This window comes from Toxorhynchites rutilus, chromosome 3, assembly GCF_029784135.1.
Source record: "Toxorhynchites rutilus septentrionalis strain SRP chromosome 3, ASM2978413v1, whole genome shotgun sequence".
Classification (NCBI taxonomy): Eukaryota; Metazoa; Arthropoda; class Insecta; order Diptera; family Culicidae; genus Toxorhynchites; species Toxorhynchites rutilus.
This window is the reverse complement of record NC_073746.1, coordinates 156,565,024-156,588,131: the sequence shown is the minus strand read 5'-3', so window position 1 is coordinate 156,588,131 and position 23,108 is coordinate 156,565,024. Positions and strand designations below refer to the sequence as shown.

Here is a 23,108-nt window from a genome sequence, read left to right as displayed (position 1 = left end):
AGATTATTTTGTGATGAAAATCATCATTTTCATCAAGATTCGCCAGAGCCCAATTGGAGAAGTTTCGGCGCTTCATATGGTCGAGTGGCTTTAGTTCTTGAGTCAATTCGATCTTTTCGCAAAATACGCCAAGGTCTTTTCGCAAAATACGCCACGATGTGGTTTGGGAGATGCCCAATTCTTGAGAACGCCGTGCAATTGACTGATTTGGGACATTTCGGATAGATTCACTTGCAGCAGCGATATTTTCGTTGCTTCGTGCGGGGAGACTTCTCGTTGGCTCGAAAAAAATCCATCAACGAAAATGTAGACTCAAATTTGGTCACTAAACTATGCACAGCCTACCGGCTGGGACGATTATTGCGGTCGAAAATTGGAGTAAGGGCTCTTAAAGTTGCAACCACCGACTCCGAATTTCGATCGTGATTTTTAATAATTTTTCAAGCGTTGCTTCTTCGTGTACTGCACCATGATGAAAATTGTTGATTATGACTAACATTTTGACATTGACAGATCATTGAAATGTTTTAAGGGTTTGTTCACACGAAGACACAAAACTGTCAAGTCGCTAATGGATGGATTATGTAAGTTTAATGTTCGATCTTGCTTCTCCAACTATTTACAACTGATTTATGAAACACTAAATAGAAAGAATTACATATCAATTACTGAAAAAGGGATTTCGGTACACGTGAGATGTGGGTCTGATACGAGTTTTTGAAAAGATGTTAGGTACTGACAAATGAATCCAATATTAAACAAAATTTCAATCATATGTTTCTGTCTTATCACTCCGAGTGGTGTTGATTTGATGATTTGAAAGCAAAATGACAACCCAATTGCTAATGTTGATTAATTTAAATATGGTTGGCGATATAGTTTTCATACTGCTTTGAGTGTGATGATGATTCATATAGTTTCATCACATTCAGGAACCTCCAAGGTAAAGTCTAAGGTAAAAAAAGAGAAAAAATGGAGAGAAACATAGATCATAACACATGCCGATTCCGATGCCGCCAGGAAGGCAGCATAACGTGTTTGGATATCAAACGGACGTTTGTTTGAGTAAAGGCTCCAGCTCAACGGAATCAACGGAAAATCAAAGCCAAATGTGAGTTATGAAAGTTTGTTATAAGTAGAGTTTTTATCGTTTTTTTTCTTTTTTTTTTTATTTCGCTATCTAGGTCCCAGTTTGTCGATGCACATGCATTGATTACAATATGCTGAATATAGAAAAATACAAAAAAAATACCTCACTGTCAACTGTGTTTCACTCTCATTTCAGAACGTGACCTGCACAGCTAGAACGGTTTTAACAACATACTTTGGTGCGCCGACATTTTAATTACTCGGTCGGCACATGTTTTCCTGCTCAGTGGTTTAGTTTTATGATATATTTTTTATTGTTCTGGGTCACGTGTTATGTTTTTTCCGGACCATTTCGAAAACAGTTGGATTTCTAGGTCAGTTTTGAACTATATTTATGCATCAACTGCTTCAGTTCCAAATCTGCTAAATGCTTGAAATAGAAATGATATTAAATATTTTAAATTCGCAGCAAGAAAATGCGTTGCGTAGTATCAATCTACAATAGAATCGTTTTAATTCGTACCCAAATTCACTTATTGATGAAACAAAATATTGGCCACGATACACGGTGTATTATAATTAAGTTTCATGGAGAGCGAAATTTCAACATTCAAATGTCAATTGGTAAATGCGGTTTTCCTCGCAAGATGCAAATCTAGCGTCAATAATGTCTCCTATTCACCAGTGGGTTTATACAGTTCGTTGGTCAACATAACGCGTCTTGACAGACAGGTGAGGTTAATACCATCGAGACCAGAACCAAATTGTAACATATAAACAAATCTGTAAACTCTACAGACAAGCGAGACAATATGTGTATTTTTAGACGACAGCTTCCTAGTTTTCGCGTGTATTTGGAATTCTATTTCAGAAACTGAAACCGTTGGGGCTGCTGTAGTCAACCCACGTTGCGGAAAAACGAAAGAAACCGAGTGTTGAAGGACTGTCGTGTTTTTTTCCTGATAAATAAGAACTTTGCGTGGGAGGACATTAATAAATATGACGCAATAGTTTGAATTTCTCCCCAGGTTTAGCGCAGGTTACCGGCTAATGACAACGCGACGTCAAATTCAATTAATGAAGCGAAGTAAATTGATGCCGACATTTCATTACTTCATAATAGCGCTTCATCCAACCCGAGAAAGATATGTGACGGCTATTCGAGGAACCTGTTGTAATAAACATCAACTTCCGTAAACCAGAGAAGATTAAATTTTATCGCATCGATTGTAATTTAAGTTTTTATTTCGAGAGCAATGACACTCACAGATCATGTTCTTCTAGAGTTCAACGGAAGTTATTCAGGCGAGGAAAACTACAATTGTAGTTGCCCTTCACGGACGATTTGCGAACACATCGTCCCTTTCTATGCGTTTTTCATCGGTTTCTTGTGACAAGACCCAAAGGTCAATAACCAAATTCACACACAAAACGTTCCTACCATATCCGGAAGGTTCAAGTTCAAATTTCAGCTATCCGCGCGCTTCACTCTCTTTTCGGTTGATTACGCCATCCATATGAAATGATTCCATTCACTGCATCTGGCCTCCGCACTATATTTCTCGATTGCCCCGCTGCCTGGGTGTACTAAAAATACTTTTCTCATGACTAAGCAGGGCTATATTTAACGATTGTGCATCTCCACTTTTTCATCGCATTTTACATCCACACCGCTGCCCTCCGCCCTCCGCAAGCTCAACTGGTTTCACTGTATCGGTGGTCTGGTTGTTTGGCCAATCCGGTAACAGCGATTGATTCACCACACCAGCAACGCCAGAATGCTCCATAAGGCAAGCCGAATGAGAATAGTTTCCGAAGACCGGTCGCGTTTTAATAGCGCTACCGATCAAAAGTGAAATGCGATACAATCACCACGTGTGGGAATATCCGTATGGGTGCAATTGGATGCGATATGCTTTTGAATTGTTAATGCATCGAAAGTTTACTAAATTAGCGTAACATGTAAATTACTCATTTACTTTCTGATGAAAATTTTGTACTTATTTGGAAACCGTTTACCACCCTGGGGTTACAAGAATTTGTTCATTGAATTGGATTCATTGTCATAATGATACGGGGTGGCCCAAAGCAACGCGCCCACGCGTCCCCTAACATAATTTGAAATTGTTTTGATGCGAAGCTTTAATACTAGAATAATCCTTAAAAAGGTTTGTGCATTTCATAGAATGCAGCGTCAACGTTAAATGAATTGCATTTCAGAAAAGTTATGTTAAAAAAGACAGAGGGCACAGCAATCTCGCTTACCACTACACCACCGGCGCCGGCCTACTGCATAACCTTTCACCTCAACGTTTTCATTAGTTTCAGTAAGTAAAACAATACAACAACGAAACTTTCATTTGAATACAAACAGTTCGAATAAATGAATGTTTCAATTCGCTCTGGAAATGACGATTGCAAATGTCACTCCAGTAAGAAGAACGAAACGAATGAAGCGAAAAGAATATGCATGAAGAAAAATGGTTATTTTCTTCATTGAGTTGAAAAGAGAGCAGTAATATATTGAACAAGTGTAAATAAGATACAATATGAAATGCAGAAGTGCTCCCGTGGCCGAGTGGTTAGCGTCAAACCTAGCATGCCGGGGGTTCGGGTTCGATTCCCGTTCTGGTCGGGGAAATTTTTCTTCAAAGAAATTTCCTCTGACTTGCACTGTGGTCACGCGTATTCTAGAGCTTGCCACTCAGAATGCATTCAAGGCGTGTTATTTGGCATAGAAATCTCAACTAAGTACTAATGAAAATGACGCAAGTAATATTACGTTGAGACGGCGGAGTTCCTCTAGGAACGTTAGTGCCATATAAGAAGAAGAAGAAGAAGATGAAATGCAGAAGGTTCAATATTGTGTGACGAATTGTCAACTTTGTGAGTGACTTTGTAATATCATGCATAAGACAATTTAAACACGACGCACCAGATGATCGACGTTCTTTCACGACAATGATTATCTTGCATCTGTTGAATGACATGAACCTTACTATGGGTAATTGACATAAAATTTGGAGGCTGAGTCATGAACCTTGTTTCGGGTAATTCAACATAAACATGTACTTACGACAATAAAAAAGACCTAGTAGAAGATGAAACAATAAAACAAAAATAAGGGGTTGTGTCAAGAACACGACCACATTGTTATTCAATGTTATTTATTCAATTCGCTCGTTCATCACTCCTAATATTATTATGGAATGTATTAAAATTTTAATTTCACTCTTCAATAAAATGTTATTATAGTCTTAAATAAGGCTGGTGGTTTACGGTTTTGTAGAAGCAGCTGAAGCAGCTCGCGAGAGCAATATACAAGTTGACCAATTTGTCTAAATATGTCTAAACTTGTGTTTAATATTGTACTGGATATGCATCGTGATCGTTGTTATTATTCTTTGTATTTTGGTGACTTTAAATTTGAAAGTTTATCGTATCCAGTCTTGAAAAAAGTTTGTTATTAAATCAAAACCAACTAGCTAATGGGCGGTCTTTTCCGCAGATGATTCACTATGGCCACAGGCAATTATATATTCTACACTGAGCCTGCAAAAATAAACGGAATAATAAAAAATAAACACCATTATCCCACATTTTTAGGGGGTCTCCGTAGCCACATTGGTTGCGCGTTCGCTTAGTAAGCGATCGATCGTGAGTTCAAAACTCAGGGCCCTCATTGACCATCTTTGTGTTGTTACAGAATAGCTACGTCCACGCAACAATCATCAGCGATGGAGATCGATCCACGGTCGAAATAAGATCGATTCATCCATTCAACTGCTCTGCTCTGCAAGACACATCGGGCTGCTGTTCTATAAATAACTCAACAATGATCATTCAACTGTCTCCGCTGTCCGGTGGTCCAACTGGATAATGGAAGAACAGAACGAAAACTCTTACGCCTATATGGCAACTGTGTAAATGTGTACCATATGCAATGGTATAGAAGGGAATACTCTAACGCCGAAAACATGGCAACTGTGTAATGTGCTAATTATAGATATGATAAACATGTGACATGTACACGATTGAAATTCGGCTCTGTTACAGCCAAGATGCTAATGAGCCTGAAATAAACAAAAGGGATAAAAAAAAAAAAAAATCCCACATTTTTAATAAATAAAATCCAATAATGTGTGCGTGTGATGCAGAAATATAACGGGTCTTTCATTAGGAACTTGTCAACTTTATTTTAATAAAATACAGGTTTTTTTCAGATAGTTCAAAATTATTTTGGCTCAACTCTTACATTTAAAGAATGAAATCTCGGTCATAAGACCACCACGAGCCCGTTCACAGCGATTGATCGGTTGGACCAAATTTTCCACTAATCGGGCACACATTTCAACCGTAATGATGTGAATTTCGCGTTGAATGTCGTCTTTGAGATCTTATAAAGTTGCTGGCTTGTTTGAATAGACCAGTGACTTGACATAGCTCCATAAAAAGAAATCCAATGGCGTCAAATCGCATGAACGAGGCCAATCGGCAGGTCCATTTCTCGAAACAACATGTTCACCAAACTTACTTTTCAATAAATCCATTGTAACGTGCGCTGTGTGGCAAGTGGCACACAGTGGCCAAATATAATCTTCCAGCATGTCGCGATAGCGCGATCCTTGAACACGCATGCGGGTTTTGATCATCGTGTTACCAGAATAATGTTCAGCGAATTGAATCGATACAACGGGAATTCGTTCGATTCACCTTCCGCGATTTACCGTGGAATGATCCAATAAACCTCCCTAGATACAAGGATCGCTGCAGTTTGATTGGACTGGACTTATTAGCTTCATGCAGAAACATTGCCAAGACCCTATTTACTTCGTATATTACTGTCGAACGTCGATTGTCCTGAGCTCCTTCGGTTGATAAATTCATCAGAAATCCCCGTAATTTACGATATCAGAACCAGGGCCCGAAATCTTCGAAGATGAGAAATGAAGACCGACTTTACTCCCAGTAGCTTCGCTACGACTAGAACCGCTTCGGCAGTCGCCGTGAACAAAAAGCGAATTGACTAGAAAATGAATTGACTAGCGTTGAGAGCGAGGATGACTGATGAACTAGTCCAGTCAGTGGTTATTCTAACTGACGCGACTAATGAATACAAATCTGCCTCTTCATTAAACTCACTTCAATCCACATTTATACCCCCCTAGGAACGAAATAGTTACCCGCGTACGCAATCTTATTTTCACGTCCATATAAAGAGGAACGAAAACTTGATTTCTGATGCAAAAAAGTGGTTACCCCATAAATGAACGGTTTATTGACTACCCGTCATGAACTCAAACGAACGAACATAGACAGTTATCAGGTATGCTGAAAATATCCTCGCGTTAATATTAGTAAATGGCGTGCACACACACCGCACGCTATTTTATACGTGTGAGTAATTTTCGTGTACGATACGAAAAAAATCTAGCTCACCTGTAGTGTATGTCAAACCACGTTGAACAAACATCGAAATGCATGCATACGTGATACATGAGAGAGAGAGAGAGAAACGAATTCGTTTTGGGGGAAGTCACTTTAAAATGCAATGAAAACAATTTGACTAGGAAGAATGAAATGAGATGGCGCCCGACTACCTGTTATTCGTTTTGGCGGAGAAACTGCGTGAAGAAGCTAAAAGTCTTTTCCAACTGAATACGGATATAGTCAGTCAGATAGTCAGCTGACTATCCTCAGTTGAATATGACTATGCCGAGCCCTGATCAGAACTATTTATACCTCTCATCAACCCGAACAAATTACGGGTATAATGAACCTATATCTAGCATGTGTCGCGTATTTCACCGCTGTAGTGTCGGTTTTGACTTTCATCTATCTCGTTCGTCCCTCAAAAAATGTATTGTGTTGCTCTTTGTTAACATGATGTTTATTGTTATTAGTTACAGTTTTACTAGCATATATTGATATAGTTGTAGTTTGTAGTGGTAGTATTATAAGTAGTAGTAGTGGTAGTCATGGAGCATTAAAGCATCTATGTTTAGCCTGTTGTCTTTGTAAAAAAGCGAATAAATAAATAAACAATCAAAAATACCTCGGTTGACATTTTTGTTTTCCGCATGATTAGAAAATCATGTCTTTCCAACCGAGCTCTTACATATCGCTGGAAACTCAAAAAATGAGAAGTTATATCTTTATGACACGTACTGTAGGTCGAATAGGTTCAAGCCTCTTCAACCACCATAGAACTTAACATTCTGAGATATGAAGTTGGATTTTACGACAATTTTAGATCATTGGACCAGAAAACCCAAACCGAACCTGAAGAAATTGGTTTCTCCTCTGACCCACAAAGAGGAGTCTGAAGTTCGAACCACGTTGTTGATACCACTTGACAACCTTGACAAACAGCTCACAACACTGATATACATATAGACAAACAAAATAATCAAAACAACTGAAAATTATTTTCAAACAATGAAATTTACACTTTACGCTCAAAGTCAAGACAAGTTTAGAAATTCGATGCGAACTTGACGAAAATGTGTACCGCCGGCGATGTCAACACACATGTCAATCATTAGAACAAAAAACACCAGGAGTGCCCCTTCTACATGCGTGTTAACGACTCACAACAATTATTGCCGTTCTCGATTGACATGACCCTTTTTTCATGCTATGATGTAACCATGCACGAAGTACGACACTGCTGCCGTCAATTCGAAGGTGTTGGTTTGACATAAAAACCGCATCGATAAGCCGACTTTATAAATAAATACAAACTAGCTAGACTAACGGGGTACACGCATCTGAGACGTAACATATTATTAACCTGGCACATCTCTTGCAGCAACCGTTGTTAAGCTGTGTTGAAGGTCAGTCGGTGACAATCAGCCCACATTACTTTGATCGATGGTGTTGTAATCTTTCGACAACGAAAAGTCTGTTGTGATTCCCAAGTATGAAATGTGGAAGAAAGATGACTCATTCATATCATATCGACAGTGAACAATTTCGAAAATGAACAAAACGATCATTCTGAATCGGTTGCTCGATACCAGCGCAAATCTTTCCGCCCGCGTGCATTGACCGTAAATATCTCAATGGTACCCACATATGGCACCCGATACGACTTGGTGGTCAAAAAATCATGTGCCTCGCGTTCATATCTCAAACATGAGTCATTTCGTTCATGTATGACAGTTTGGGTAGAAGCATTCCTCTGCACTCTGCGGATTAGAATGATGTGAAAAAAGGTATGTGATAAACCTTATTCTACAGTGGAACCCCGATTATCCGCGAATGCGAGTTCCATAGTAATTCTATAAAGCTTCCCAAAATTTGTCAGTGAAACGTAGGCGCATGCTTTTTTTTGGTCATAGCTTTCATATTATTTGACCACTGGTGTACACGCCCTTACAGATGGATAGTTTAATGATTTATGTATTGATAAAACATAGTTTTCATGCTAAAATATCTTCATTTCATGTTTACACCTGATTTTTTGTCGTATATCGCGTTATCCGCGATTTTCGTTATTCGCGGATAATCGGGGTTCTACTGTATTTTCTTTTGAGAATAAGCTCGATCGCAGACATTTCGATCGTTTATATGAGAAATAAATTAGAATAGACTAAAGGCAGAGTTTATCTAAAAGAATGCCAACATATACAGAAATGGGAAGTGAACGTATAAGTTCAGATTATACTCAAAATTCGATGTTGATAATCGTGACATGTGTGATTATTTCTATTTGACCATGCTGGATACAGAAACACTCTACGAATGCGAACATGGCATTTCATCGGATTCCAAGGAAGATCAAATTTGGTCTGTTTATTGATTGTGTCCATAATAATCTATCTAAACAGTGTGTCTCAGAATAGAGTGACTCCTAAAGTAACTAAACGACCATCTTCAAATTTTTAAATTTAAAAATGTTTGTTTTATTTCGATGACATAGCATTGTACCATATTAATTTAGCTCAAATATTTAACCTTTTTCTTTAATAACATCGAGCAAATATTTTGTGAACCCGCCTTACGAATTGATGCAAAACCCTGCTAGAAGCAAGATTATTGCTTCTATTATATTAGGGTTGTATGAATAGGAGATTGAATTTGTTTTTTCGCAATACACCTCTCAAAACCATGGATCTACTTCTGAAAGCGTTATACAGTTTATCTCTCAAAAAATCAACATTTTCCGTGCTAGACCAAAAGATTTTTGTTTGTTTTGACCCTAATTTACTTTTAATGTGCCATCAAACCATGTGAGTATGTTAGCCATGTAGTCGAAAACCAGAACTACATATTGGAGGCTGTTTCGAAAAATATCACACGAAGGAGAATCATAAAATTTAAGTTCAATATGGAAACATCACATTAAAACACACTGTTCAGTAAAAACATACAGCCATTCCATGCCAAACCGATATAGTGGTTCTCAGATTTTCATGAAAATTGGTTCTTATCGCAAAATATTAAAATTATTTTTTCATTAGGCAATTTTTCCGCAAATGTAATATTTTTTCAAAGAAGACTAGCTAGCTCATCGGCTTCAATATCGATATGTCGATCATCTGAATCAGTCTAGTAGTTCAAAAGTTATGAATTTGTGAAAAAGCTTAATGAAAATATGAAAAATAAGAGCCTGATATTTTGCAATAAGCAACAAAACTATCAATTTTCACGAAAATCTGAGAACCATCGGTTTGACATGGAATGGCTTGATATGTAAAGTTCACATTAATTTTGTCATCTTTTATAATCTTACAAGTTATGTATAACTGCTCTTACAAGTAACAATAATTGCAACCAGCACATTCGGGTGGACATTCGTTTAGCCGCATAGTAAAATTTCAATAAAGGAAAATTTGAGCGGCAAATTTCGAGTCCAATCGGTAGCTAGTATTTAGTATGTCCACCTCCATTTCGGATCACTTTGAAAACTCGATTTGGCATCGAGTCGGACAGCTTTTAAAGTGTTGCCATATTGATTATAGCCCAACATTCCTGAATAACTGCCTTGAGACTGGAAATGTTGTCAAATTGTCATCCGTTTGCATAGACCATCTCGGCCAAGATTCTCCATAGGTTCTCTATGGGATTGCAATCGACTGACAGCAGGTCATTCAAGTAGCGGAATGTCCTTCTCGGCAGACCATGCCTTCGATTGCTTGGAAACGTGGATCTATGCATAATCCTGCTGAAAAAACGACATTCTCTGTAGCGTTATTCTCAATATGACCAATCAAAACGTCCTCCAGTAATTGAAGATACTTTTCGAAGTTCATTCGGGTGAAAATGAAACAAATGAGAAGCTTGCTGTGATAGGAAACGGCTCCCCACACTGTCAAACTTCCGCCCCCAAAGTTTCGCTTCGATCTAACGACATGCCGTTGACTTAAATTGTACCAATAGCAACTGTAACAGTCCGGACCATCCAAATCTTTTTTCGCCGGAAAATACAACATTTCTCCATTCTATTTTCCATTCCATGTATTGCCGGGCGAAAATGAGATGGTTCTACTTATGGGTGGCGGTCAGTTTCGGCTTCTCTCGAGGTTTCTTCCACATGATGTTTGGTGACTCATTCAAGATGCGCGCAATATGCCCCTTCGTTACTGGAACAACCGATTCTGCCCTCATGTATGAGCAGGACATCGTTTCCTGGTTGCCTCGGGTCTTATTCGACCTTTAAGACGCAAAATAACTTTGGTGTTCCCATTTGTTGGTCGTTATATCCCATATTTCTGGCACTATTTAAAGAAATTCCGTACCACTTTCTCAGACAGACCTATTTTTGTTACGATCGAGGGATTAGAAAACTTTTGTTCACTGAATATCTTTATTATTTTCCGTCCCTCTTCCATCAATAGAATATCTTTCGCCATTTCTTCAAATTCTACGTAAATCACTAATCTGACCAACTTCTTACGTTGCACATCTAATATTTATCTTGTAAATTGAACATTCCCACGTATTTTTTTCAAAAAACACAGATAAAGGCTTGGTGATTATGCGAAAACTCGATTTTTATGCCCTGCGGCTAAACGTATGTTTCAGGAAAAAACGACGTTTGAATGTTTATATCAACCGATGCCGCCTTGTGTGTGTGTGTGTGTGTGATTGTGACACACGTCCTTTCAATAAAAGTGACTTAAATATACTATCACTACAGCAAATAAGTATCCTGATAAAAAGAACATTCCTAGTTATTTTGTAAGTGTTTCAATTTTTTTTTAAGTGCGGCTAAACGAATGTCTATCATTGTATAAGGTCTGAAAACAACTGAGAGAACTCCTCTACAATAAAAAAGACCGACGATATATTTTGTGCCTAATCGCGCGCAGTATTTTCTCCTTTCAATAACCTGAGAAGGTAACCGAGAGTTTCGGTGTTTTAGATATGTTGAAAACTATACGCCTGTCCACGCATATCTCAATATGCAGTGACGCAAAATATATATATTCTATACAATAAAACGACAGAAAATATATTTTGTGATTCATCGCGCATAGATTCCTCCAATCTGTAATATAGTTCAATGCGCGGTTGCGGAAGATAATTAACGAATAGTAACCGAGGAAACTCTATATACAGCCCGTTTCAGAGCTATACAACCACTAAATGTTATGGAGCCTCTAGAGATGCGAAAGGGGATCGGTCGAAATGATAAAATAATGTACAATGGCTGTCTTCGTTGATAACAAAAATCAAGGTGACAGTAAATGAAGACATTTCATGCGATTCTAAGACATTTGGCATCAACATTTTTTTTCGAAAACCCCTTGGGTTTGCGGTTTTCAAAAAACTCACACGAAACATCTCAGAAGACGCAGAACGGCAACAGAAAAACCGATTTTAACCTTAAGTTTTCCACCGAAGAACACAACCTTCAACGCTTAAAAAATACCTTACATCACTTTTAACCCGTAAAAAAAATTAAATCTCCAAAATTAACTGATCGATTGAAAAAAATCACAAATAAATATTCACAATGTATCAGTCATCCAGCTAGCGACCGCACGACAGCAAGAGTTTCCGAATGATATTCCTCAAGGTTGAGTTGTTCAGTTTAGTTTTTCAAATTGTTTATTTTTTTCAAGGTTAGAGGTGAATGAACTGAGAAAGCTTAAAGGCCCCATAATCCAAAACAACAACTTACACCAATAAATCCAAACGCACACCTGAATTCACAGAAACTCCTTTCAGCCAAAATTAGATATAATATGTATTTTAATAAGACATCGAAATTTCTTAAATAACTCTTAGTCGAAAGTTTTAGTGGCCCTGGAAAGGACTGATGGATTTGCATTGTTTTGTAGACGCAGTTGAAGATGATTAATTCATGATTCATTCTTACTCTCGCGAGAACATTACATGCACTCAGAACAATACACGTAACGCACTCAGTATACGTACGACTTGAATGATAATGATGATGATATTATGAATGATAGAAGCTTTAATTTTCATCAGTTCATTCGCCACTAGCCTCGTAAAAGACCAATTTTGAAAACTAAGCTAAACATTCGGCTTTGAGAAAGGTTACTTCAAAAGCCGTCTGGTCGCTAGCTAGATGGCTGATAAATTGAATTATGAATTATGTAATTTGAAATCGCGAATGTTTTATTTATACCCAATGAGAAGAGAGTGGGGGAGCTTTGCAATATTTTATCAATCCACATTATTCGTAGAACGAATGCTGCAATTGCATTTCGAGCGACCAATTTCCGCTGATCTCATTAGCAGGTATGTTTGAATAGATGTTTAATCTCCAAATACCGCTTAAATAGATAACTAACTAATGTATAATTCTTTAAGTGTAATAATGTGTAATGAGCAGGGTTGCCAACAATTTTTTAGAAAAATTAGGGAGAATGAAAAAAAAAATCAGGGAAAATCAGAATAGCTCATATTGGGTTGTCCGGAAAGTTCGTACCCATTTTTTGAGAAAACAAAAGTATTATTTTTTGAATTTTATATGCACAGTGTTGTTTTGTAATCAATTCAGGAAGTTCTGAAATCTTTCAGGTAGCCTAACAATTCTAAACATTATCTAATTATGGAAATTAATTTGTCCAGTTACGAGCAGTATTTGTGGGAATGTATCGACTGGTTGCTTGGTAGAAGCTCACAATACAGAATTCCTCACCAATACCACCTGAACCAGATCATAATTTCATAAGTCGGATTGTTTAAAATGACCCGTTTTCATCAAATCATCACATGATTTGCTTTAAAAAAAATCGATGTAACCATGTTTCAACTGATGCACATGAACGGGGATTTTAAACATATGCAGTGGACCTGATAATTTATTTGCCGTGTCTCACGAATCATTCTTGCAACTGCTTGCTTTACAAACAATTTAATATACATTCTTCAAGAAATAAAACATTTTTTTAAATATTTTTTAATGATAATTACAGACAAAAAAAGATGCTTACACGTTCTTACTTCTAAAATTCTTGTACATCGATTGTTATACTTAGATGTTATTTGCTGCGAAAATGTAATGAAACCTGTATCGTTTTTATTTAACTGTGCATAATTTTTGGTCGCTAATATTCCTTTCATCGTTTCCGTTCCAAATCTTTTTCTAATTCTCGTTTTATTGAGATTGAATTGCGAGAACCTTCGGGCATATGATTCTTATAGATTATATTTCTTTCACGTCAACTTCGAAATTCAAAAAATGGCGACACTGTACCTTCGAAAATGCGAACAGATAAAGTATAATCGAAAGGAAGAATAAGCATTATATAAGGGCGGACCGGAAAGCTTATTAATGTAGACTATTATGACAGTTCTCATACACAACCAGCAAAAATCCCAGTATATTTATATGGATTTTTATTCATGATAAAGCAAAAAGTAAAAAATCAGGAAAAATTAGGATCATTTCATAAAAATCAGGGAAAATTGAGTGATTATCAGGATATCAGGGAGCGTGCCAAAAAGTCTGGGAAGTCCTGAAAAATCAGGAAGGTTGGCATCTCTGGTAATGAGTCAAACTTCATTATTCTCATTTTATGTTTCCTAGATGATTTCATAAGTTTTTGTGATTATTGCACATCCAAATGGCAACCGGCCAGATGGGCCAGATTATCCTAGTATATGGAACAATCAGATTCATTTAAGAATAAATAAAAATCTTAGAATTATTGGATGTTTTAGCTCTGTTAAACATTAAACGTTAAACATTAAACATTAAACTGGCACCTTAAAAAACCACTCCACTGTGTCAACGTTGGCAATTGACGTGTTTGAAGTGAAATTGCAGTAGAAATAAAAGAGATAACTGTGTGGTGTTGAATGAATTGTAGAGCGGGTCAAAAGGTTTAATTTGGTTCCTAAAAACAATCAAGTTTCCCATGCATTTCAAGGAAAATTTAATGAAAATGCTTTGAGTTTCTTATTTCTAAAATGTTACTGAATTTAACTAATTTAAATGTTTTACAAATGTATTCGGTACCGATTTTTTTCATCTTACTATTGGAATCAACATTATCGATCTAAGTTACGGTTGAAATGTTAAGGTAGTGTTACGAATGATTTATGGAAATGTTCAAGAATTTTTTTTTCCAATCTTCCATTTTCCGAGGAATGACTGTCCGAAAGATCGAACATTAACCAAAACCGGCATTTTTTCCTGTAGATGGTTCAATCGAATGGTTTTTGTCCTTCATCCCAATGTATGTTTTCTTTTATAAAAGTAATTCTGTAGAAAAGTTGACGTATTTCAAATTATGTCATTAAAACACCTTACGCACATATTTTCTTTAACATATGCGACGCCCCGTCACCCAGATATGGGTGACACTTTCCTCGCTCGAATTGAGTAGGATTTTTAGAAGGTATTTGATAGAATAAGCACCTAAATGTAACTATAGGATATGAAGAAAAATAATAAAATCATAACCATAATATCATACTGTTTATACTAAACTTTTTATTATTTTTAGTACGGATGGTTTGTACTGCAGTTTTTTGCAAAACCCCTATACTATGACTTTGACATGTGTTATTGTCATCAATTCGTCTTCAATTGAAAACAAACATTGCTAGATCATTTAAAAGTTATCTATAAACTAAGTTTGATCTTCATTTACTAACTTAATCGCAAGTTGGGCTCTGCAAGAAACTCAAAAACGTCGCGTTGGGCGTCGAAAGTGTTAAACCGAATTTATTGCCCAATAAAGTTAGACAAAATTAAATGAAATTGATGGTAAGTGGCTACACCCAAAGTTAATTTTTAGCACATGTTCTGGCATCCCGATTTATTACATTAAGGTGAAGGTGGAAGCTAGCCACAAATGGCTGCCACAACGGCGCTGATTTCTTTCATCTACCTCCCTCACACCACGCCCGAAAATCAATAATTAGCAACTTTAACATTGGGGGTCTTCGTAGCCACTTGGTTACGCGTTCGCTTACCAAGCGATCGATCGTGAGTTCAAACTCAGGGCCCTCAATTGATCATCTTTGTGTTGTTATAGAATAACTACGTCCACGCAACCATCATCAGCGATGGAAATCGATCCACGGTCGAAATAAGATCGATTCATCCATACAACTGCTCTGCTCTGCAAGACACATCGGGCTGCTGTTCTATAAATAACTCAACAATGATCGATATCAACTGTCTCCGCTGTCCGGTCTGCTAAACAATGGACGAACAGAAAGAATACCCTTACGCCTAAATGGCTACTACTGTGTAATTTACCATAATGTAATGGAACAGAAAAACTTAACGCCTAAATGGCTACTACTAACTACTGTGTAATTTACAATTTATAGAAACATAAACATATGTACATGTACATGATTAAAAGCCGGCTCTGTTACAGCTAAAATGTTAATGAGCCTAATAAATAAATAAATGAGATTAAAAAAAAACTTTAACATTGGGTAAGAAAATTGTATTGTAGAGTTCGGAACACTACCAAGGCTGCCTATGCTTTCAATAACAGTAAACGAAAAAGTATTACATTCAATCAAAATGCCACGGCCAGCGAAGAGAAGGGTTAAGGCTCTCCAACGTGAATATGTGAAAACAATACGATCAACGGAGAAAAATATTAAGGAATTATCAACATCGAGTGACTATGCGGAAGAACTTGTTAATATCAAAAGAGCCCCAGTTCGCATGTGTTATAAATTTGCTCATGTTACGGTCGTGTATAATCAGAATTTTACTTCATATGCAAATGCACCTTCTATCAATATTTATTCATATTTGCAATTGTTCATCGGAACATATCGTTCATACATTTTACTTTAGTATTGAATTATATATTTTTTTTTTTCAAATGTATTCAAAGACTCGTGTCAATGAAGCGCTACACAGTCTAATAAGTGAATTGATCTATTTACGTGTGCTTTGCTCTTCTCTCACAAACATATTACCCCATTTTTACACGTGGTTTTACCTACACTACTACAATGGCTTCCTTCCACCTTCACCTGAACGTCTTAGAAAACACCTTCCAACTTCACTTTATGATGAGGTGTAATATTATCACACTCCTTTATAATAGTGCTGGCAGCTATATGGATAGCGTGGTCGTGTAAAGTAACTTTGCATTCCAGCCGGCCTTGGTTCGATCCCCATTGACGTTGTATGGACTTTTTTTTGCACAATCCCAAATGAAAAGAGAAAAGAAAACAGAAAGAGATGTCTGCTCGCATTTTTAAGCTTTTAAAATAGCTCATTATTTGCGCATTTGACTCTCATGAACAGAAAATGGCATCTTTTCTGCCAAAGATGACATGTTTTCTGCCAACGCTAGTTTGGGTGTACCTATTATAATTTCGGTAAATGACTTTTTTGTGAAAATCATATTAACCGTTAACGGCTAGCTATTTGAAAAAATCGGACAGCATATTTGATAATTTTTAAGGTCTTTGGGAAGCAACCATATGGTAATGTTTTGCATCAAATGATAGCTTGAATGTTTTGCATCAAATAGTATAGCTTGAAGGTACTTCAAGCTATCATTTGATGCAAAACATTACCATATGGTTGCTTCCCAAAGACCTGAAAAATTATCAAAGATGCTGTCCGATTTTTTCAAATAGCTAGCCGTTAACGGTTAATATTTTTTTCACAAAAAAGTAATTTACCGAAATTATGTATTTAGGTTATCACACAAAACATCGACTAATGCAATCTTTCCTTCTAATGATTAGATTCATCCTTTTCAGCAACACACAAAACGCAAAAAAAACAGTTCGTTGCCACTGTCGGTGGAACAGCTGATCTCGAAACAACGCACCTTCCGCTTGAAAATTCAAAGGAAATATCTCTAAATTTTGTTTACGACCCGTCGCGTTCGAATCTAACTTTTTCAACACCCACTACATGTCGAGCTGCTTTTGCAATTTCGAGACACTTAACCTACTTAACGTAACCTGGTAAACCCCCTTGGACACCTACGGGGTGTGTGTGCTAAAAATTCACAGTGAAGAACGATTGAGATGAAATGTTCTGACATGGCCAAGGGTAGCGCGCAAACGCATGCTTGCGTCTTCAAAAGGCTGCATTTGGATTGGGTCAAGGATTCTGTGGTCACATTAGCATGCAATAATGCGACACGAAACGCTGCCCGGATTGCATTACTTATATTAAGAAAAACGACAGAACAGCGTATCACAACCTTCATAATTTAATACGGTTATCATATACTCTCTATTTCCCGAAAGGTTTTCTAATCTTTCCGAGATATAGGCCACCGAAAAGTGTCAATTTTCGTTTTCCCACTCTCAAGATGTGAACGCGATGATTGATAGTTAACGGTTTAAAGAAGACAGTGTGAGACCACACAGCATTTCGTCAATTGGCGTCACGTTATTTTTGAAGCGTTCTTTGAACGCCAAAAACAATTAACTGTTGTAATGTTTACATGTTTTCTCGTTTTTTCTCGTTTTTTTACCTTGAAACAGTTATGGCGGTCAACCTCAATCCACCATAGGCAATTCGGCGAGGCGAATACAGTCACAGTTGCCGGTGGAACCACCGGCCTGTGTTCAGAATGCCATGATGCGTCGAGACAAACAACCGTTCACATACACTCCAGGCGGTATCGACCTGTCACAGATTAAATCACCCCGAATGGCTAAACGAATATCGAGAAATGCTCAATCAGAGGGTGTTGCAAATCAACCGAAGCTTTCCCCACTGGCTCAGGTGAGTTAACGTGTGCAAGTTTGCTCATAATATTGAACAATTATATCTTTCTGTGCTTAGAATAACAGCAGTAGTAGTAATAGTAGTAATAGTCAGACATCAGTATCCCCCGCGGCAACGCTTGGAGCCGCTGCAATGGGTATGCCATTTCAAGTTTTTCCAACTGGTCCGCCTGCGCCACCACCGCCACCACCGCCAAATATGTGCGCAAAACCAACACCTGGACAAACAAACGGTAACAGTGCCCCAGCACCACCTCCTCCTCCGCCTCCAGCACTTTCGACAGAGAAAAAGACTCCAAGGCCACAATCATTCGAGCCTCCGCCAATGGGATGCAGACCAGAAATAAAAATTCCACCGAATCCAATGGCAAATCTTCGAAGAGCACCAAGACCTCAGCCGAAGAATGATTTCTGGATCGAGGAGTACCGCAAAGAAAAACTTGATGCTGAACAACCAGCTTATAATCCAACGATTAACAATAAGATAGCGGACGAAGAAGGTAAATTCAAACTGTGCACAGCCATATGTGCGACGTTACTAATCCTCATGGTTTCATCATTACAGTCGCTAAAAATATTCAAAACCGCGCAGACGAGCTTACCGTCGCGAAAGATTCACATATAAACCGATCACCAAGCCCATCCAATCTAACTAAACCGCTCGAAAACGGTTCACGAGTGTCATCGATAAAGACACCTCCAGTCTATAGTCAAAGTCCAGTTCCACCCAATCTCCCTCCACCGATCACACCAACTAAAGTTTCACAACCTCCATCCATCAACACACCCACAGCGCTCTTGCAACAAGATAACGAACAGTCTTTCAAACCACATCAACAATCACCGACATCTACACCATCAACACCAGCGAACGGAACATTGAACACTGGACCATCAACATCAAAAACACCATCGCCGCAGAAACCAGCACAACCATTAGGATCCCTTTATATTCCACCAGTTCATGAGGTGTTTGCCAACAGCAAACAGACCCTCCTTAATCAGACAAGCCCACCATGGATGTCATCGCGCCAAAACAGTGTTAAAGAACAGCCCGAGTGGGTTCATAAAGGGGAACCAGAATTCCCCGAACCGAAACCGCAGGCCCCCAAATCTAACAGTAACGAATCGACTACTAAAACCTTGGAACCTACCACTACAGATCCACCGAGTCCGGCCAAACCTACCCTAGTGTACCAACAGCACATACCACAGACCACAGCTCAAGTCAGTGGACCACAAGCGATCGAGTCTCCGTCGGTACAACAGCCCACAATTTCACAAACACACTATATACAACTGCAACATCCAAACGCAAAAGTACAGCCAGTCTTGCAGCAATCGCCGATAATGCCGGGAAGCCGGAATTATCCGCAATCTCCTGTGTATGTGCAAAACCAAGTGTATTCACCCCAGCCGACATCGTCACAGAAGGTATGTTGACGAATACTAATGCAATTTATAGAAGTAATTTAACTGAATTACTTTCAGGAGCGTATTATCCCGATTCAAGTCGAGCAATCACCCGTAAAGACACCGGCTTCAACACCCGGTTTTGCACCGCCTCCATACTACAGTCCTGGACCACAGTATACGGTCCAATCTCCGATCACGGTCGGATATCCTAGTCCACACAGTGGTAACGCCCTCTCAAACAACATTCACTATTTCATTGAATGAACTTATGATCATTTTTGTTTAGGATTTACAACCCCAACGGCAATGTTTACAAATCCGAACCACTTCGTAAACCAAGGATACAACAACATAACTTATCCGACGACAAGCCCGCAGCACACAATGTATCAACAACATCATCAACATTATCCACAGCATCATCCAACGCCTCAGCAACATCAACACATAATTCATCAGCAAATGCCAGCACAACAGGCGGGAGGAGTTCGGATCATACCGATCAAGGTCGAAGGCGGTGACAGCAGCATGGTTGGTGCAACGACCGTTCGAGGGCCCTTGTCTCAAACGCCAGCGATTATTCAAAGGTATGGAAGTCTACGATCACTAATTCAACTGAATACAAACCCAACCAAGCGCTGCTACCACAACTAGCACAATATTTTGGCGAAGCATAATTGATAACTGATTTTTCTTGTTTTACACTCTTCTTTCTTCTTTTATTTACGAATATTGTACACATTCCAACGTAAAGTGGGGATCATAGATACATTATTCACGACATCCCACTAGAAGCTAAGCTTCGTTTTCTTAAAAATAGACTCAGGTATACACTGACAACCCGCCAAGAAACTCACTCAGATTCTTGTTGTGGTTTTTTCACTGTCCTGTTTCTTTTTCGTTATTTTGTTTCCGTATTTATTTTTTTCTTGTTATTCTTTCGCCGCATTGTTTTATCAATTTTCGAGCTATAAATATTCGGCACTCTCACGAAAAAAAGCATACATCAACGAAGAACAATATCATTCAACCATCTTCTCTCGAATGAGAATATCTCAGATCTGATGTTATATGTAAAAATAAAATCGATTTGTATTTTCCATGGAAAGTTTCCCCAACAACTTCAAACATTCGTCGCTAAAAAGAAAAAAATCATTCAAATGTGGTATCTGTTGCATACTAACATCGACCGTCATAAGCATGACATTCAGTGATAATCCATAGCTTTCGAGCCTTCACACAGCAGTAATGTACGCTTCAAAACCTAACGATCTTACATACTTTCAGTGATCCGCGGAGCGGTAACAATACCCAATCCTGGAATGGCAACATCACGCCAAACCAGTCTCGTTCGTTCAGAGTGCTACAGCACATCACCGATACAGTAGAAGACGCCGAGAACAAATCGAAGCCCTCGACGCCTAAGCCGGCAGTGGGTGAACAGCAGCAACAAATGGCAGTCGGTGTTGATGGAGCCGATGGCCAAGTGCGTCGGATGCAACTTAGTAATGACGATAGAGCGTTGATGAATCGGGTGAAGAACCAAGGTAAATAATTGTTTTTTTTTTGAAACAATGTACTGTGTACTTACATCTGTTCACTGTGGTATAACTTCTTGTATTGTTAGTCGACGAAGAGGTGTACCTTCATAAAGAAGAAGATCCCCGCTATCGAGGTGCCGCGATACCATCCAAGGCATTTAGGTACTTGCAGAGTATGACAGATGGTAGCCAAGCCCCAAATCCAGGCAGTACTGGTACGAGTTTTATTTTCACGGTTTGGCTGATGTTTGTACACTGTTTCTTTTGGCTTCTAGTTGTTATCGTTATTCGGCCTATAGCAATATTAAGATGTATAGAATTCGCTTTTTTATATCTTTATAACGATACTGCAAAAGGTGTGAACCTTCGCAGCTCCAAGTGTGCGGTGAAGCATGTAGACTAAACTTCAAGTTCATTTTGTTCGGGTATTCAGTACCTATTATGCGTACAATTTTTCTCTCTCCGTTTTTCCCGAAACTCGAGGTGTTAAAACTCAGAAAGGAGGTGCCCAAACACTACCGTATTGTTAACATTAGACCGAGAAATTATTGCGCACGATGAAAAACATCATAGAAATTTTAGAAATAACTCAACGCTGCTGAAATCATTTTCCGAATCATCCACAAATTATACTATACGCCACCTTTCGCAGAACGGAAACAGAAAATCCGAACCGAATAGGTTATGGGGTGGCAATATTTCCACCTCCAGTTTCCCACCGAAGAAGATAGCTCTCACTGTTGAAAATAACTTCTTCACATCCGGTTTGAAATGCGCTGCATTTTAACGCTACTTTTAACCCAGAAACAATGCTCTAATTCACGAAAATTAAACGATAGATCGCAAAAAGTCACCAATAAGTCCGAACACGCTCTTTAGCCCATTATGACCCAGGAGGCCCAAATTTGGATTCAAATTCAAAGTGTAACTTTCTAAATCATCATATTATGGCTAGAAGGTGGTAGGAAATTCAAAATTCAGAAATGTGAAATGGTATCAAGGTCAACATGTCTAATATATTCGTATGCTTAGATTCAAACAAGAAAATTTATGTGTTCGTTGAATCGTAGTTTGCTGTTTGTCCAAGATCGTTGATAGAATCGACTCTTGCAAGCGTCAATTGGTCCATCGAGTATTCGAATCTGATCGGCGACTGACCACGGGTGAAGGTGGTAACCTTACATTTGGCTGTGTTTACTCGCATGCCGTTCATCTGACACCACCTTATTAACCGAACAATATCAGTTTGAAGCGCGCAGCAATCTAGCATTGAGTTGATCGTACGGTAATACTTAAGGTCATCAGCGTATAGCAACTTACAGGAGCCTAGGTGGTGACACACGTCGTTGATGAACAAAACGAATCCCAAGAACAATGAACAATCACAATCAGAGGTCCCAAGGACTGCCTTGAGGTACACCAGATGGTATTTCGAATATCTCAGATTTGGTATCATGGACCTTAACGAAGGCCAGCGAACAATCCATCTAGGCAGACCAAGGCTGTTCAGTTTCGATACAACGTGGTTGTGAGGTACTTTATCGAATGCTTTCGAGAAATCTATGTACACGACGTCTACTTGCTGACGCTTCTCGATGCTGCGAATCGAAATCGGCCGATAATTTTCCACATTGTGCCTTAAAGATCGGTGTGATTGATGCGAGTTTCCAAACATCCAGGAAAATGCCATCATAACGGAGTGGTTAAAAATAAGCATGACGGGAGTGGCTAACGATGCTGCGCAGTTCTTGACGAAGGATGGTGGAACATAGTCCGGACCTGGACCTTTCGATGCATCAACCGAACGAAGAACTTCAAAAATTTCGGCGCGACTGAAGTGAGGCTGCTGCATGCGAATATTATAGCTTGGTAATTGACCAACATACAGCTGCGACGGAGGAA

General features: G+C 38.5%; 1 protein-coding gene across 1 annotated transcript in view; it reads left to right on the top strand.

Annotated features, from left to right (window-relative positions):
* LOC129775379 (uncharacterized) overlaps nt 1-23,108 on the top strand; it is a 45,548-nt gene that overhangs the window by 7,756 nt on the left and 14,684 nt on the right. The window contains exons 2-9 of the mRNA XM_055780068.1: nt 18,004-18,247; nt 18,308-18,749; nt 18,815-19,683; nt 19,741-19,888; nt 19,952-20,252; nt 20,420-20,491; nt 20,953-21,212; nt 21,293-21,421. Coding sequence (XP_055636043.1) covers nt 18,004-18,247; nt 18,308-18,749; nt 18,815-19,683; nt 19,741-19,888; nt 19,952-20,252; nt 20,420-20,491; nt 20,953-21,212; nt 21,293-21,421 — 2,465 coding nt within the window. The remainder of the gene's footprint in view (nt 1-18,003; nt 18,248-18,307; nt 18,750-18,814; nt 19,684-19,740; nt 19,889-19,951; nt 20,253-20,419; nt 20,492-20,952; nt 21,213-21,292; nt 21,422-23,108) is intronic.